Below are 18,232 nucleotides of genomic sequence, written 5' to 3'. Positions count from 1 at the left end.
TTAGAGAGCGCTTTTGCAGCCAGAGAGAGGAGTGAGAAGATGTAAGAACATCTGCAGACACCAAGGTCAGTGCAGAAGGAGGGGGAGGAGGTGCTCCAGGCACCGGAGCAAGATTCCCCTGCAGCCTGTGATGAAGACCATGGTGAAGCAGGCTGTCCCCCTGCAGCCCATGGAGGAAGGATGAGGGGGTGTAGAGATTCCACCTGCAGCCCGTGGAGGACCCCACGCCGGAGCAGGTGGAGGCACCTGAAGGAGGCTGTGACCCCGTGGGAAGCCCACGTTTGAGCAAGCTCCTGGCAGGACCTGTGGATCCGTGGAGAGAGGAGCCCAGGCCAGAGCAGGTTTGCTGGCAGGACTTGTGACCCCGTGGGGGACCCACACTGGAGCAGGTTGCTCCTGAAGGTCTGCACCCCGTGGAAGAGACCCATGCTGGAGCAGTTTGTGAAGGACTGTAGCCCATAGGAAGGACTCACGTTGGAGAAGTTCATGAAGGACTGCCTCCTGGGAGAGGGACCCCACGCTGGAGCAGGGGAACGATGAGAGGAGTCCTCCCCCTGAGGATGAAGAAGCAGCAGAAACACCGTGTGATGAACTGACCGTAACCCCTATTCCCCATCCCCCTGTGCCGCTGGGGGGGGAGTGGAGGTTGAAGCCAGGAGTGAAGTTGAGCCCGGAAAGATGGGAGGGGTGGGGGGAGGTGTTTTAAGATTTGGTTTTATTTCTCATTCCTCTACTCTGTTTTGCTTAGTAATAAATTAGATGAATTCCCTCTCTAAGTTCGGTCTGTTTTGCTCGTGATGATAATTAGAGAATGATCTCCCTCTGTCCTTATCTCGACCCATAAGCTTTTCGTTGTACATTTTCTCCCCTGTCTAATGAAAGAGGGGAGTGATAGAGCGGCTCTGGTGGGCACCTGGCCCCCAGCCAGGGTCAACCCACCACAGTCCTTTTTGGCGCCCAATGTGGGGCTTGAGAAAATCAAGATAAGGATAGTAATTGGAAGAGGTAACAGGCAAAACATGGACTGAACGTAGCTTGAGAGTGAAATAGTGGTGAAGAGACTAGAGGTAGATTTTGTGTGTAGATTGTCCACTCTTGTTTGGTGTTGTGATAGTGTTGTTTTGATTTTGGTGTGGGGAATTCTTTTTTTCTTTTTCTTTGTTGATGTGATTAGTATTCATGAAGTTTTTGTGTTGAATGTGTATTTTAATGATAGTCCTTAAATATGTGATTCACAGAGGCGAGGGGTGGAAAATGTGTTGGGTTTGCGTGGCAAGGTTTTGGTAGCGGGGGGGCTACAGGGGTTGTGGTAGCAGAGGATGGTTACGATCCATCGACCTCTGGGTTATGGGTTTCTCTTCACAATTTGCAGCCTTTATTGGGGTCATCAATCATCTTTATGCAAACATACATCTTGGCATCTTTTATTAAGCCTCCTACAAGTTCTTAGGAAATGGCATGTTGCGTCGTTATCATTTCAATATGAACCTTCACTTTGCCACTTCAATCTTCGTACAGTAGCACAGTCAGGACCTTTTTTTCCCTAAAACTGCAAATGTTCTATAGCTGATTATAGTTCCTCCAGCAGGAAATGGTACATCCCCTCCCCCTTCACTCCCCTTGAGAAAAAGCAACATAACCTGTAATAACAGCAAACCCAACTTTCATTTATCATCTTAATGATCCCTTCTCCTTGTTCTTTCTTTTCCTCTGGTAATTTGGAAAGTATCCTCAGTGTTATCTTCAGTACACCCTTTCCCTTTTCTAATCAGGAAAAAGAAGGTGGGGTGGCAGAATGGGTCACGCATCATTCGGAAACTTTTAAAGGGACATCCTCAGTTGAACTGAATCCCAAATCTGTATAAAAAAATAAGCTACAAACCTGTATAATCAGGTCACTGTTCACTAAGACTTTGTGTGTGAAGCACATCTAGTTTTTTGTTTGCTCTGTTTGCAAGTTCTCCTGAAGCAATCATAACCCAAACTACTGCATTTTGTTAGCATCTGAGGGCACATGCGTCAATCAGTTTTACATTCTGGCTGTCACTTTCTACAAATGTAGCATAAAAGCTAAACAAGGAGCATGAATGGCAAGAAGAAGTATATACTTTCAATCTACCTTGTTATTAAATTTTGCAGACAACAACTCTTAAAAACACCCCCCCCCCCAAAAAAAAAAGGAAGAAGAAACCCAACAAAAACCAACGCCCTGAACCAAAAAAAATCTTGCTGATATTTGAGGTAAAGGGGAAAGGGGGGAATCAGACTGACTTCCAACAACAGAAAGAATTTCTGAATATAGTGAAGTGTTACTAGAAAACAGAACAAGCTTTGTGCTGAAACATTATTAAGAGAATCCCAATTCCTCTTCCTTGAATAGGAAACCGAAAGCAAGGCCATCGGCCAGTTCTGGAAATGTTCTTTCCATTCAAACCAGACATAAGCTAACCAGATTAAGAAGCCCATGTGCCTTCAGGATGTTGATGAGTATCTTTTGGGCATGCTTATCCATGAGGAACTAAGGGAGGTATTATGTAGAAATGATGCAGAGCTCATAAGATCTCTCCCTTTCTAATTTAATAACCATCCGGAACTTTGGGCTCATCTCCATGGGCTGGGTAGGGATCCGAGTAATCCAATCAGCCCTTGAAACCTCCTCACAAGACTTCTAGTGTCCTAATTTAACCTGGGTCAGAAACATCTAAAAAGGCATCTCTCACTCCCACTTCTTTTTCTAGCCAAAGGCAACAAAACAAGACAGTTAACCAAACTCCTTTTAACCTCACTCATTTGGATTCAGGTTTCTTGATGGTTCAGTTTTGGGTTGGTGGCTGTGGTTAAGTTTTATTTTCCCTGGAGATGGGCCCTACCTAAAAGCCCCGGAGTTGTTCAAAAACCAAAACCAAAAATGAATGTAAATTTTGCAAATGGACCCTTCTGTAGACAGGCAGAAACCACAGATTCAAACACCCACAGACTTGGGTTCTTTGAGATGGAGACCTTTTCATGAGTTCCTATCTTCCCTTACTAACCCTGACAACACTTTTCATTTCTGTAGTGCCTAATACATCACATGCCTGCAAAGCATCACTTTATTCACAAACAAACTGAAACCCAGAGGATTTTGCTTGACTCAAATCAGACAGCAAATCAAGGACACAGACCGAATAGTACCTAATATCACTGTTTATCACCATCTGGTACTAAAAGTATATCATCTATACTAACTTAATTTGCTAAGCTAAGCTTAACACTGGTGGGGTTCTTTTGACTCAACTTCTGCCTGTATGACTACACCAAGACCCTAGGTAATATGCAGATATACCTTTGAAGTGTTGACACACAAGTTTTGACCTTTTAGATATTCTCAGATCCCACTCTATGTTCCTGTCGAGCAAGGGCTAAGGAAACAGAAATCTCTTTGGGTATCATCATTTTTGTACAGAGATCCCACGTTGCATAGTACATACTTTCCCCTTCCTTGTTATCCCTCCTAGATCAATACATAGAGAAATTAATTCTATCAGACACTGTGGATGGTTTACTGAAAACAAGTGGGTGCAAGGTAACGAAAGCAATGGCATGACGGATATGGTGACAAAAACAAAGTGTCCCTAATAGAGAATTTTTCAGGAAAAGTTAAAAATGCAAGCAGAAATAACTTTAATTATATCCCTCCATGACACGCCTATTTAAATATAGTCAATTAGACACTAATAATTTTGTCATTTGGAAGCAAAAATTCAATCCAGAGAAAAGCTTGGCATAAACAAGATGGGAAATGGGAGAACCACTCTTTAAGTCTTAAGAATGTTCTTGTCTTCTGACTTAAAGCTTGACAAGCAAATCTGTAAACAAAAACTTAGATGTAAACTATGTTATTTTGTTACTCCACTCAATTTTTTTATGGGAGTAAAACAAAGTATCTAATATAACTGGAGCAGGGTGGGGTCTTCTTGGTTATTCCTGGATACCTACCTACAATTCTAGATTTGTCACAAGGAATTCCCTCCAACTTTTGGTTAATGCAATGAAGAAATGTACCATCACAGTCACCGGCACAACTCATCATGGGATAATGAAATCTATTTTATTCAATGCATATTAGTGGAGGGATCTGGTTCAATGACTCACTGAGCAACTTTGTCAATCAGAGAACTAAATTACTGCTGCCTTACCCCACGGTCCTTTATTTCTCAAATCTTAACTATGCTTCACTTAAAGGAAAATTGGATCAAGTTAATTTTCACTGCAGAAGTGTTTCAAATTCTAAAGTATTACACTGCACATATTCAGTTTAACTCCTTCTCTGTCCCGTGAACACAGAAAGGTTCATTTAATTCACAGAAATGCAGAAGTGCCAATAAACTGCCATCATTAATTACAACCTCCGTTAGGTTCAGTTACAAGCTAGAGCTACCAAGTTCAGAGTCAAACTTTCCTAAAATTTGTGAGGTTTGCTTTGGAATCAATCTTACATCATTTATACATTGCATTCAGCTGCTCGATGGCACCTAACACTTCCCTGTTCCATCCCATTACTCCTTCTGGAAAATAAGTTTCTAACGCTGTGTCTTTTTTAATTCCACTGCTCCCATGTTAAGGAACGCCTTATTTGCATGAAGAGGAAACCCTTTCCCCATTTTCCTGTAAACCTACAGGCTATGCAAAACTTGCATCTTTCAGGTTGGGAGTTTGTAAAGTCTGAGTATTTGTTCCTAAGCGCCCTAGTGAACGTGGAGCCTCAGGTCTGCCATGTCCAGTTTATTTTTTATTGCGGCATATCTGCGGCTATCAGGAGCAGGTGGTCTCCTTGCTTTATTACGGCAGGATGGGAAAAGGGACGGTCGGCTTGCCACCGTCTTCACACCAGGCTGGCTAACAAGCATCGGCTGCCGCAGCTTCCCTGGGGAGAGGAGCCACCACGTAGCCTCCCCTGAAGCTTCAGGCTCGATACTGCCAACGCAAGCGAGTATCTGGTGTGTCATGCAGGTCTCTGCAAGTTGCAGGGACTGACTCAAGAGGCCGAGGCAAACATACGCTCCTCACAATAGAGAACCGAGGAGTTCTTGGTGAAATGGGGATATTTTACACTCAGTTTTGTATCCCAGAGTCATCCTAAGAGTCCCAAAACCCACCAGTGCAACTACGCCTCAAGGGAAGCTTGCAACTAGGCAGAGAAAAGACAGGAAGATGCTAAAGCCTTGCATCTCCTCCAGACAGGATCCTGCAAAATCCTCATGGTCCTGACAGCCTGGCACTGACAAGGTGAAATAACACTCACTAAGTTTCTATATATTGCAGAGAGGCACCGGAGGAATGTGTAGATGGCATCACAGACGTTAGCTCAAACAGCAAGAAGCCAACATTAATCCCATTGGCTTTGATTAGGGCTACAGAAGATCCCATTTGCAGAGCGCAGGAAGTTTTCCTATCCAAGAAGACGTAACGGTGTCTTAAGTTACACAGCGACTTTACTGCAGAACTCCAGAAAAAACAGAAGATACGGTCTATGCAGTGTTAACCCTTAATAGCCATAGGAGGGAAAAATCTGCTCGTTTGACTGAATCTTTAAGTATGTTAAAAAAGTTACATTTAAGAACCTTGAGTCTGGCATTAAATAGCAATGCCCTGAACTTTTTTTTTAAAATGCCAATTTGCAAAATGAATGTCAACTCTGTTCAAGAATGAGCTTCAATGTTTTCCCTTACTTTAAAACAAGGGTGGTACTGTTATTTGGAATAATATTTCAGATAGTAGAGGGAACAATCACTATTTAAGCTCAGTTTGTCTGAATTAGTGGGAAGCTAGAGTAATGTTTATGCTGCATTTCTTCATAACTACTTCTGAGGATATTTACCATAAAATTTTCTTGACCTCATCCCTCTCTTACTGTAACAGCTTTCAGTATACAGTTGCTGCCTGTCAGTTATTGCCCCCAAACAAATGTAACATGGTGCCAAAATTTTACTGCATGTATTAGTTAGTCACTTTTCAAAAAAGTTTGCAGTAGTGACATTTATATGCGTTTCTTTTTGACAGGGTGTGCAGCACCATGGGTTTTGCTGCTGAAATGGTATGCACAGCAGAAATGGATTTGACAGATAGCTGTATATGAATAATATAAAAGTCTGTGTACTTCCTGGCAAAACACACGTCTGCGTGCTCTGACACTGAGCATCTTCATTTACCTGCAGGTCACCGAGTAAGCCAGACCCAGTGCACTTGCTGTCTACAAAATTAGTAGTCAAGTGCCTAGAAATCTCACTTAAGTTTGCACCAAAAAATTAAGCCAACACCACAAAAAGCAGTAAATACATAAAACCCTGAAAACAATGGGAAATCCAAAATCTCCTTAGACAGCCCATGGACAGCACCAGTACTTCCCAGAAGCTGGCAGGATCTGAAGGATGGCAGGATTCATCTACAGGGGATAAAAGGAAAAGCCCTATTGCCAAAAAAAAAAAGAGCTGAAAAGTTTTTGGTTTCTATAACCAGGGAGAGGAAAGAACATATAATGAGGATTTTAAATAACGTCTATATATTCAAAATAAAAAGGAAAGAATTAATTTAGTCACATTCAAATGTACTTCTGCTTCATGAATGAAAAGAAGTGTTTTATTTTCTCTCAGTCTTTATACAGGCAGCAACGGTAATATTTCCAGCTAGTCTAAACCAGTTTTTTCTTCACATTTTGCATTGGCAAGCTGGGAGTAAATTATCCTCAGAGTTCTGCTCAACCAGTGCATTATTCTGTATTTGTCCCAGGAAAATTGCCGGACCCAACTCACCCCTTATGTCTCTCTACCTCAGCCATAGCAAGCACTCTGATGGACTTAGGACCTAGAAAATACCTTTTATCAGCAAGACCGAAAGCAAGCACTTCGCCAGCCCGGAGCCGCTCAGAGCCCGAGTCCTCCCCTTCCTATTAGCCCTTCTTTTCTCCTGACTCCCAGCCAGACCTCCCCCCTTGCAGCTGGGCTTCTTCCCCCTCTCCCAGCCCCCTACCTCCCTTCCCCTTCCCCAGGCACTCAGGCAAGCAGCTACAAAAAGGAAAACTTTTGTAAGTTTTTTTTATGAAAAACTTTTGGTTTGAGAATTGCTTTTTAATGAAAAGCATAATCGCTAGAAGCTTAAAAGCGTCATCACTAAACGAACTGTTGGAATTTCGGTCTGTTTGGGTGAAGACAGTGAATAACTTTTGCTTCAAAGGTTACACAGAGCGGTCTGTGCAGTACGCAGGGACACATCTCGATCTGCCTGTGCCTGAACACCGGAGTTGACGCGGCATCCAGACGGAATGCCACAGGGCCCAAGACTAAGTGTTCTCTGTTATTTTACTTTTAACACACTGGCTAATAGGTCTGCATCTGTATAGAGAATCCATCAGGTAAAAAAAAAAAACCAATGAGATCTCAATTTTTTTCTTTTAGATTTGCCCTCCTTTATTTACAACAGTGGCAAAATAACTTCAATCAAAATGAGGTTAAGATTATTTTTAACAGATGTTCACTGCTGGCCTGACCCAAAATCCATTGACGTCAATGAGAAGACTCCATGGGGCTTTGGATTGGGTTCTAATTGTTGGAAAAATTAATGTTATTGTAAACCACTGGTCAGTGCTGTCACATGCTCCCCTTCTGTGCCAATTCTATATGACCGGATAACAGACTCACATAAATCTGTTCCAACTGTTGGTTAAGAGGCTAAAGGACACAGAGGTTTATCTTTTTAATCCTGAAGCACCCCCTGTCTCCCCCAGCACACCCCATGGCACTACTGTATTTACTTGACAGACTCAGCATTATGGATAGTATACATACAATCAAAATATTTCACAGCCAAACACTGGGTGGGAATAACAGAATTATTAATGCTGACAGCTGAACTACAGATATGTATGAAATGAGATGATACTTTGGTTTGTATACTTTCAATACAGATTTTTTTTTTTTTAAATACAGACCTGAAGGAAGGGTTGCACTTACTGTTAAGAAGACGGAAGTCTATAAATGGGTAGGAGCCACGGCGCTCGGAGAGAACCCCTGTCTGACCTCTCACCCGTGCATCTCCTGCAAAACACAAAATCCCGAGAGACGTTAGAAGGGACAGCTGCCTTTCTCTGCTGTTTCAATCTAGATCTATCTTCTGTTCAACATGATGACGTTATGCTGCTCCAGTGGGAAAACTAAGGTCCAAAAAATCATCTCCCATGACATCTCTGGGTAATTGGGTAAAGCAGTACAGCGGATCCTTTTACCAGAACAAAGGCACAACCCCCCCCCCCCCCGCCTCCATGTATATCCTATTGAACAGCTTCTCACCCAGTAAATAGACTCTCGCTGCTTCAGGAGTAGTGTAGAAGTCCAATTTTCTGCCCAGACAAGACCAGTTGTATTCTGACTGCCATGGCATCACCCACAAAGGCCTCAACCTTGGACTAGGCTCACAGTCCAACTGACTTCCAAAGCTGTGGGACTGGTCTCAAAATCATGAGTTGATGAAAAAATCCCCCCCAAAAATATGAAGATTTTATAAAGTTTTTTTTTGTTTGATTGATTAATTGTTTGGTTTTGTTTTACTGTCTGCTCTTCTGGAGCATTCTGGAAAATGTCAGCCTTCTCCTCAAACACCGAAGCTGCTTTATGTAAGCGAAACCTGATGTTCTCAGATGAGCATTACTCCAGAGCTTTAGAATGTCTATTTAAATACTGTAAAGTCAACACACGATACTAAGAATTAGTATCGCTGTGTAATTGACATATTGATTTAGTACCTGACTTTCTATGTAATATTGATGCAATAGGCAAAACTCATTTAAGGATAAAAATGCTACTCAGGATGAGTAAGAGCTACAAAACATCTCTCCAAGTAGATAGGAAGTAGTGGGAAGCAGGTGTCATTTTTCCATTTCCATAACTTTAAATATCTTGTGCTATAATATACTCATTTCTTTACAGGCAAATAACAAGACCAAAACATTAAACATTCTTAAATAAGATGAAGTTTGGAGATTTTAGAGGTTCGGGTTAGAGTACTCTGGTTCTCCACAAAACCAATTCCTTCTCTACAGAAACACAGGCCATAGTGCTGAAAGCATACCCACTGCACTTCCCGAAACAGGTCATGCTGTAGGCCTCTTAAAGTTTGCAATAAAATTATGAATTATTAGTTAGTTTGAATTGTGCTTCCTCTGGGATACGAAAATAGCATCTGACTAATCTAAACAAAAATAATTGGAAGAATTTGGCTCTAGTACTAGCTTCTACTGCTTGTGTTTAAAAACAAGAAAACATCTTGCAGCATAAAAGAAGGATCTAGTTAGATGCTGTTATTTTTTTTCTATCTTATGTTCACTTCAAATGTGCTTACAATCATGTTTAAGGGAAGGAAGCCAAGTAGAACTATTAAGTTAAATATTCGAGGCAGAAAAAAACTTCCGTGCCCTCTAGGGGTCCTTAGAGGTCCAAAAGACACAGGAGTGTGCACTCAAATTAAGAATATTTCAAACACAGTCACTTTTGATTATAAATATAAATCTATTTTCTCTCATCCTTACTTTCGCTTTGCTTTTTTGTTTCCAGCCACAGAGCACATGTTCCCTGTACTCGGCTCCCGCTCGCCAACCGCTCGCTCAAAGGAACCAGCCCAAAACAACTCAAGCCGCTGTTGACCCCACTTACCCCTCCCGATAGCAGGGCCAGGAGGTGCAAACCTCTGCCTGCTCCTCAGCTGCTGCACTTCAAAAGTATGGCAACAGCGTGGGTCTACCTTCACCAGCGGTTTAAAATCACGTGCAACTTGTGGCAGAGGAGGGAGATAAACCTATTCCCCTGCGGTCCTTCTGTTAAAGGGCAAAAGGGTGGAGCAATTAGCCGGAGAGTTCATCAAACACCGAAGCAAGATTCATCAGCGCTCATGAGTCAGAGCTCAAAAGGCAGCACCCGCACTTAAAAGCATTGCTCTCTGCCACAGGTAGACCCATCAGATTGGCTGATTCGTGCAGAAAGAGTAAGAATGGCGAGCATATGGTACACATTATATAAACCCAAAAAAATCAGACAGGCTTGAGCCTGTCACTAACACAAGCATCAGCAAATTAAGAACGGGTGTAAATGCAGAGCATGCCTTGATTGAAGCTTTTGGTTTTCTGTATGAATTAATAGGAAACTGCAAATAGTTCCCTGCATTAAAACACTGATAAACATGTCACTTGTGACTAAATCAACAGATACTTTGAAAAAAGAGAGAGAAATTCAAACCCTAAAAATCTGAAAATAAAAAAAAAAGCCCCAAGACATACGATACTGTAAATGCAGTAAGACTGATTTTCTTTCTGGACATGAAAGCATAAATCAGATCAAGAGCGGTACCACAGTACTAGACAATAACAAAATCATACACTGTTACATATGGAAAAAATTGCCTCACTCTGATCTTAACAGTATGACCCCAAATTTTGACGAAGGGAATGCTAAAAGTAGGTAGACAACTGAAACACAGAAGAAAATACAACATGTGCTTACCAAAAGTAGACCATACAAGATAACACCTGATACTGAATGACCTCAAATAAAGGTAAGAAGACAAGGTGCACTGGAAGGAAACTTTTGCTTGGGAACAATTACTGCACGATCTTTAAAAGATTCATATTGGGAATGGTCTTACAATTTTTTATTGATTATCTTGGCATAGAATTAGGAGAGCACTAGTGAAATTTGATGATAGCACAAAGCTGGGAGATACATACAACTACACCTATTTTAAATAAACTTCACTGCTACTGTTGCCTTCTCTGCCTCAACTACTCTATGGCCTAGCTACCTTTAACTTCTGCTTTCGTTTTACTGGTAGTCCAGCTTTCTCCCATGGTGCTGCTGATGTCTCCTACAGAACTAAAGACCAGCTAACTCAGATGTGTCTATTCAGGCAAGGAAATTCCAGTAAAGAGAGGGAAATCGAGGGAGGTATTGATGCCATTAGTCAAAACACCTGGGGTAAGTTCATCTGAAACACTGTCTACTGAGAAAGCTGAATTCCTCCTGGAAAAATTGAAAAGAAGGGCTTCTAGGAAGATGACCAGGGCACTAAAGAGCCATTTCATAAAAGGAAAATCACCCTGGAGTAATGCCCGCTGTTGATAAGCAGCGGAGTGGGAAAAGAACCGTTCAGGTGATCAGAAGAATATCATTCTGAAGGAGAGATGAAAGCAACCAAAGCAGCTGATGGCACTAAAAGATTACCTCAAATAGTTAAGGACTATGCATGATGATCAATAAACTTACTACCAGTTCTATGTTCTTCAAACTAAGAAAATGTGAATGAGTTTTACTTAACCAGCAAAACCGAGGACATGAAGTCATGGAAGATTACTGATGATTCCAATCAGCTGTTTGAATCATTTTACATTTTCTACAGGTAACAAAAGTTCGGGCTGTCTCTAGCGCTATTGGAATCTATATGCAGCATAAATTTGCATCCCCGTTGACTTAGTAAAAGCCACTAAAATCCTTATGTTCAAGGATTATTAAATTTACCCTCAGGGAAGGCAAGTTTCTGATGAGTCAAAGATGTTATCAAGTAGCTCTACCTCGTGAATCTGTTATTTCGGAATATTTCGCCAGGTGCCACCTAGTCTCTTTCTACATCATTAGAGAAAGATTAGTTAGGAAGTGGTGGTGGGTTAAAACAACCACACCTGCCTTCCTCTATTTTTTCTTGGCTCACTTATTTGGAAAACATTTATATTCTTGCCTATTACTTTTAATTACCTCTAAGTACACTCAACAGAGATACTAAAAATAGGGACTGTACCAGCTGTACACCGTACCACATGATTTTTAATTTCTGTGAGACAAGGGTTGTTCATGGCAACTCACCAGACTTTTTCGCTTTGACAGAGGACTTTGAGGGTGACTTTCATCAGTCCACCAGACCTGTACATCTCTTTGCTCTCCACCTTAAAATCAAGCTCAACAATTGTTCTGACAATATATGCAATTAGCAGTTTTAGATAAATAATCCTTTTTGGAGCAAAAGGAAGGATTCTGTGGAAACAGGGCAGGAAATTTTGACAGCTCATTGTGTTCCCAAGTGAAACAAACAGGGTGAAGGGAAACGGCAAGGGTACAGGTTCTCCTTGGCTGCTTCGGGCCGAAGATGCGAGGCTGGAACATTCGCAGCCACAAACACGAAGGGCTACACTCTCTCCAGAGCCAAGTCGCCACAAGAGCTTCCAGCGGGGACATCTCCCAGGGGATGCGGCGCGAGTGAGTTTTACTTTGTCCTTGTTAAAACAAACAGTCAAGAAAAGAAACCAAACAAACCAAAGAAACCTACATTAGGTAACAGGAGCCTGTGCACAATGCGTGGCAGCTCATAGTCGCGGGAAAATCGGAAATGGGGTAAGAACTACGGTACTACTGCAGCCATAGTGTCAGCGTGATTTCGAGATGGGGAGAAGGGTTAAGAAAAGACCGAGGCAGCTCTTAGCTGCCTGACACATCTGGAGGAAAGAGCCATCTGCACTGAGGAAAAACAACTTCTCCAAGACTTGCCTGAAATGACGTGGGATTCAATTTCACTGAGCAAGCACAACAAATTAGGAGGGAAAACAGGGCTATAGCTGTGACAAAACAACAGAGCAGCTTCACGCAGCAGAAGTTAGGACCAGCCACCAAATTATTGATTTTATTTAGTACACAGCTCCATGTGGTAAGTCAGGAATACCACAGCAAATTCACAAGAGGTTACAAGTATTTATTCTAGTCAAGCTTTTCTTCAATTTTCATCCAAGTATTTCTTAAGCTGACTGTTTTAGGACACATACTGCAGTGGCTAAGTACTTTCCATGGAAAACCAAGTGGCAGTAGTAAGGCCTCTTGCGGACTCCAGGGAGCCCCTGGTTCCTTCGCTATTTCAGTTATGAAAAGGCTTGGGATTTCTGAGATGAAGGAAGATGAGTCGTTGATGTGTTAAGCATCATTCTGGTTTTGGTGGAAAGCTTTCTAAAAGAGGTAAGTGTTGCTGTGTAAAAGCAGCAAACAGATGAAAAGTTAGGTTAAAAACACGTAGCAGAATTATTGGGATTACTTTTGATTTGAAGACATCTAATGCTTGTTCACGGTGATTTGTACTTGTTTGGATTATTTTCATTTGGTTGTATTAGTGTTATAAAGATTATGGTTGTAAATTCTTGCCTGCAGAAAGCATTTTATGCAGATAGCATCATAGCATGGTTTGGGTTGGAAGGAACCTCAAAGACCATCTAGTTCCAACCCCCCTGCCATGGGCAGGGACACCTTTCACTAGACCACGTTGCCCAAAGCCTCATCCAACCCGGTCTTAAACACTGCCAGGGATGGGGCAGCCACAATGTCTCTGGGCAATTTGAGATTTCCTCATGTGCGTAAGATTTTCAGTGAACATTTCCTCTGAGCAGACATTGTGAAACTGATGTTAGAGGTTACAGAGACAGGATGACTCTGCTTTCCAGCAGGAGAAACTGGGGCAGCCACCTCACTTCATCCACTTGTAAGGACCGAATTTTTAAGCATGTAAATAGTTCAAAACATGAGGTTTTCTGTGCCATATGACACACGGTTCTACTATTTCTGATAACAGCCCTAATAAGTAGTGTTCCATCCAATGCCTTCTGCAGTTTCATTTCAGAATGTTCTGCAAAGGTAAGATGCTGTTGGTACTCCCTTTTTACAAAAAGGGGATAAAATTATAGTGTAGTAACCATCATTTGGTTTTGTAGATGTTTTTTACACAGAAAATCACCTAATTCCCTCTGCAGTGGTCCTACCTCACAAATGAGGCGAACCTATTACAATGTGCAGACTTTGGAAAAAGTGCTTGCAGACAACTGAAATCCAAGAGGATGAGAAAACCGCCATAGAGAACCAGGTAACAGCAGTCATCAGAAATTCAGATACTGAAGCAATACCCACGCTGCCCTCTTCACAGACCTGTTTATTCTTGCATGAGCAAACGTAGAGCCTGCAAAAAACCTAGGTAGCTACTGCCGACTGAAAAAATAGTCAGTTGATTAGGATAGACAATCCTGCAAGTGCTAAAGAAGGGAGCTTTCCAAAATATCAATACATTACACTGCACTGGAAAAGCTTTCAATTGTTTCTGAGTTTGACAATGGGCTACGAATTACTGCCTTAAGCTCACATGCGTTTCATGTACTCGTAGGTGTAAGTCAGTGGAGAGGAGTAGGTGCTTCCGCCCAGTGACTAATGCTTAACGAGACTGAATTGCCTTTCAGAGTTGCATGTTTTTGACTTTGCAGATGGAGTCTAAGACACTACTGTTCCTAAATTAGGTGCCACGATTATGAGCACAGCATACTGGGGGAAGAATCCAAGACCTTGGCTGTGAAGACTGTATTCAGATAGCTGAGACCACACTAAACCTCTTATCTATAAGTATGCTTTTCACTGTGATTATCCCTGTGACTGTTACTATTTATTTTGTAATAAATATAATAGACACACACACCTTCAGTTCACACCAATGTGGGCACACCCTCAAAACATGAACTGTGTACGCTCGTACAGTGTAGCATTATCCCATGGCTCAGTTAAACAAAAATCAGCACTTGTTATGCAATAGTCATTGGAGTACTGTTCTCTAAAAAGAAATAACTTGCTCTTTGGTACTACTGTGTGATACTTACTTAACTATCAGTATTTTCTAGACAAAAATACAAAAGTTTATATAAAAATTTACATGAAGTGCTAAACCACAGGACACAAATGAAGCATAAGAACATGGACAAGTTACACAGACTGCTTATTCACATACAAACTTTTCATTCTGGAGACATGAGAAATTCAGATGTAGAAGTTTGCCAGCAAGAATTTTGCAAAATTCAGCCAATGGCTTTCATAGGCAGAAGAAAAGATAAGACAAATGTTGGTATCTAGCAGCAAAGAACAGGGAGTTACTAACCTAAAAGCAGGAGACAGGTCTTGGAAAAAAGAATCCAATGAGAAAGCATGGAAACTTGTATAAATACAGCATTAAAAGTGCCCAAGACAGAAGTCATCTATCACCACCTCCATTCCTGAAAGGAACAGTTTAGAAAAACATCTTGACTTTGATACTTGAACTATAACGTAACGAGCTAGCCATCTACTATCTAGGGGGCTGAACTCACTAGTAAAAGATGAAAATGAAAACCTGGGAGAACAGGCAGCTAGGAGGAGACATGATTCTGCTTTTTTTTTTTTTTGAGTGATCCATTTATAATTCCGATCCTTGCCTGCAGTTGACAGTACTCACAAGCAGCAGCATACGAGTGATGGCATCTTGAGAGTCTCACTGCTGCTGTGGTCCTGAATGGCAGCACTTTGGCTGAGCTGAGGCTTACTATACTGCTGCTGCTCAGCAGGGTTCAGGGTAGTAAAAGAGGTCCCTGGGCACTTTGCTGCATCGGGAGACCAGACTTGCCAGGATCCTCTTAGTAAATTGGGTAATACCATTTCTAGTGCTAAGAACTACCCGTCTGTATTTTGAAGTTTTTTATGCTGCATTATTGTCGGGGCTTTAGTCTTTTCTGTCTCCAAATATTGATCACTGACTTTCCAGGGAAAGCAGATATTAATATAGATAAGGCACTGAACTGTCTTGGTAATTCGTGTCTTCCTAAATGGTTAGATAGCTTGTAAATTACTCTGCATTAGAGGGTGGGAGCTATGTTCGCAGAATCAGGTTCTTGCATTTCTATCATTGCTCTAGAGCCCTGCTGGGAAGTGGCAAAACTTACTGGTTTTCTCACATATGAAACTGAATCTAAAATAACACCTAAAAACATCCTGAAATGTTAAGAGCTGTAATAAAAGTAATAACAACAGCTCCAGCATGTTCTTAGCAACAGGTAGGAGGCTGCATTACCATGGCAACTTTGAAGATAATATCTTACTGTCTTGCTAGTCCCATCCCTTTCCCAAATAAATTACAGCATAAATAAAAAGACATTATTAGTTATTTAAATTATACTTTTTGGATTCTAGTATTCTGCTAAATACCCAACTATTAAAAGAAATGTATTTATAAAAATATAAATGTATTTAATAACAAAATTATAAGACTTGTTCACTTCCAATTCCATTACACAAATTTCCAAAAGAGGTTAAGTAGTTTAATATCACGGCTTTCATTTTGTGTAAAAGAAAAAGCACAAAGAATCTGTGTTTTGTCCAAGACCAATGCCAAAAAGAGGTAGAGAGTTCAGATCTCTATGCATAGTGCATTATGCCAAGCTACTTCTATTGCCAGTGCACAAAAGATATGATTTTCTTCATTCATAGTTACACCTAAACCCTAAGTTATCCAAAATATAAATTATATTTTCTTAATTGTAATAATGTTCTAGATATAGCTGCTCTTTCAGAGACCCCTTTGCATTTGCCTATGTATTGCAACTTCAAACTGAATTCTCTCAAACATCTGCATCTTATTCTATTACATGGATTTCTGATTTGAACACTATCAACACTTTAATTGTTTCCACTGTGAGAACACAACCGGACTCTTTGAATCCACCAGTGAGGGTTTTGCAGTAAAAGAACAGATTCTTCTTCTGCAGAAAGTTGAGGTAATTGTCAAGCATTTATTCAACCAAGTTTTCTTTACTGTTCTGCATTTTCATTTCTCATCTTCCTATAATATTTGTCACGTGATATTTTAATTAAATTTTTATTTTTTATTCTATAATTTCCTCAAGAACCATTGTTTGCAAGTATACACATTTTATGGGTTGGATTGATGAGTTACCTGAGCAACAAGGTCATTTTCTGCTAAAGCACTATTATGTAGACAAGCAGAAACTGGTTGATACTACGATCCATGTTTATCTAACATAGCCATTGATTGAAATTTGATATATATACTTAATTTATGTAAAATACCAACTGATACAATGACATAAACATTAATAGCAAAATGTTGATAATTCCAAAGTGGAATAGAACAAATGGAGCTTGTTTTCTGGAAATGTTCAATAATTTGAGATTAACATTTTTTATTTCTGAGAGAGAAAGAGAGGGCACTCTTGGAATGAAAGTGCAGGACGGCAATCATAAGCCCTGAGCTCATTTCCTGGTTTCTTATGGAATAAATGGTTTCCTTTCCATGCCTCAGTTTTCCACGTCTGTGTTTTGTTTGTTCTGTGTAGACAGCGAGTTCTCTAATGCAGGGCTTCAGTGGTTCAACAGCACTTTCTATGTGCTGTCCTGGTCATGGTTTCTACATTGCCACAATGCAAACACTAATTATCTCTGCTTTTTGTACCAGCTACATTAAAATTAGACAACATTCAAAGAAAATGAATGGAGAGGGATTTACTTATGCCATTAGACCAAAATTTGCTTTCAACTCTTTAACAGGACACTTAAGAAAATTTCCCTCTATTTCCACAGCTTTGCCTACAAGATTTCTACACCCTCCCTTTCCAATGAAACTACAAAAGAGACATGTTCAAAACTGATACAGAAATTGCCATTATAGCAACACATCGCCTACTGCTGAAACGCCTAGCAGCAGCCAAAACCTAAAGTCTGTCCATAGTTTTTACAGAATGGCAGTTTTGCCTGTGGAGGAGCCGAGTTGGAAAAGTGCAAGACCTTTGGGATTTGCTCCCTTCTCCTTTCATGCTAGAACTGCATGGCTGCCATTCGCCTCGCACAGAAGGAGAGTCAGTCTTTGCTGATTCAGCATGTCTCCCCGTACCCAACGCTTCTGTCTAAAGATTGTATGGTGCTTGCACAACCCTTCAAGGTACATCAGTACAGAGTCAACCTTAGAGTTGAGTGAGACACAACAAAGTAAATGAGTCTCAGTCTTGTGCATTAACCACAGGATGATCCTTCCTCATCAGCCTCTGCATGTTCTTCACCTCCTCTTTTCCAACTCCCCTCTGCACTCTGTATGTATATACGTACCTATTCCTAACTCAAGTGTGACCCTTCTTCTTCCTCCCCTTCTCTTTGATTCACCGGTAATTCAGCCTCCCCTCTACTCACTGCCTTCTCCCAAGGCTGGAGTACTACGCAGCTTTGTAGCCGCAAGCCCAGCAGTGCTGGCCACTTACTCCTCCCGATGGGGCTGCCCCAGGAGTCTTCATGGCTGGAGAGACCAATGGAAGGGTGAAGGAGGAGAAGGAAGCGCTGAGCGTTGGCTCGGCAGCACAAGAAGGTGCCTGTAATATTACAGAATC

General features: G+C 41.2%; 1 protein-coding gene across 3 annotated transcripts in view; it reads right to left on the bottom strand.

The window, feature by feature from the left end:
• Positions 1–18,232, bottom strand: part of PDE7B (phosphodiesterase 7B) — a 178,749-nt gene that overhangs the window by 28,222 nt on the left and 132,295 nt on the right. For all 3 annotated transcript variants that reach the window (XM_075748191.1, XM_075748192.1, XM_075748190.1), the window contains one exon: positions 7,989–8,072. In XM_075748191.1, coding sequence (XP_075604306.1) covers positions 7,989–8,072 — 84 coding nt within the window. The remainder of the gene's footprint in view (positions 1–7,988; positions 8,073–18,232) is intronic.

Source organism: Balearica regulorum, chromosome 3 (assembly GCF_011004875.1).
Source record: "Balearica regulorum gibbericeps isolate bBalReg1 chromosome 3, bBalReg1.pri, whole genome shotgun sequence".
Classification (NCBI taxonomy): domain Eukaryota; kingdom Metazoa; phylum Chordata; class Aves; order Gruiformes; family Gruidae; genus Balearica; species Balearica regulorum.
Note: the sequence above shows the minus strand (reverse complement) of the source record. Positions and strands in the feature narration are given on the sequence as shown.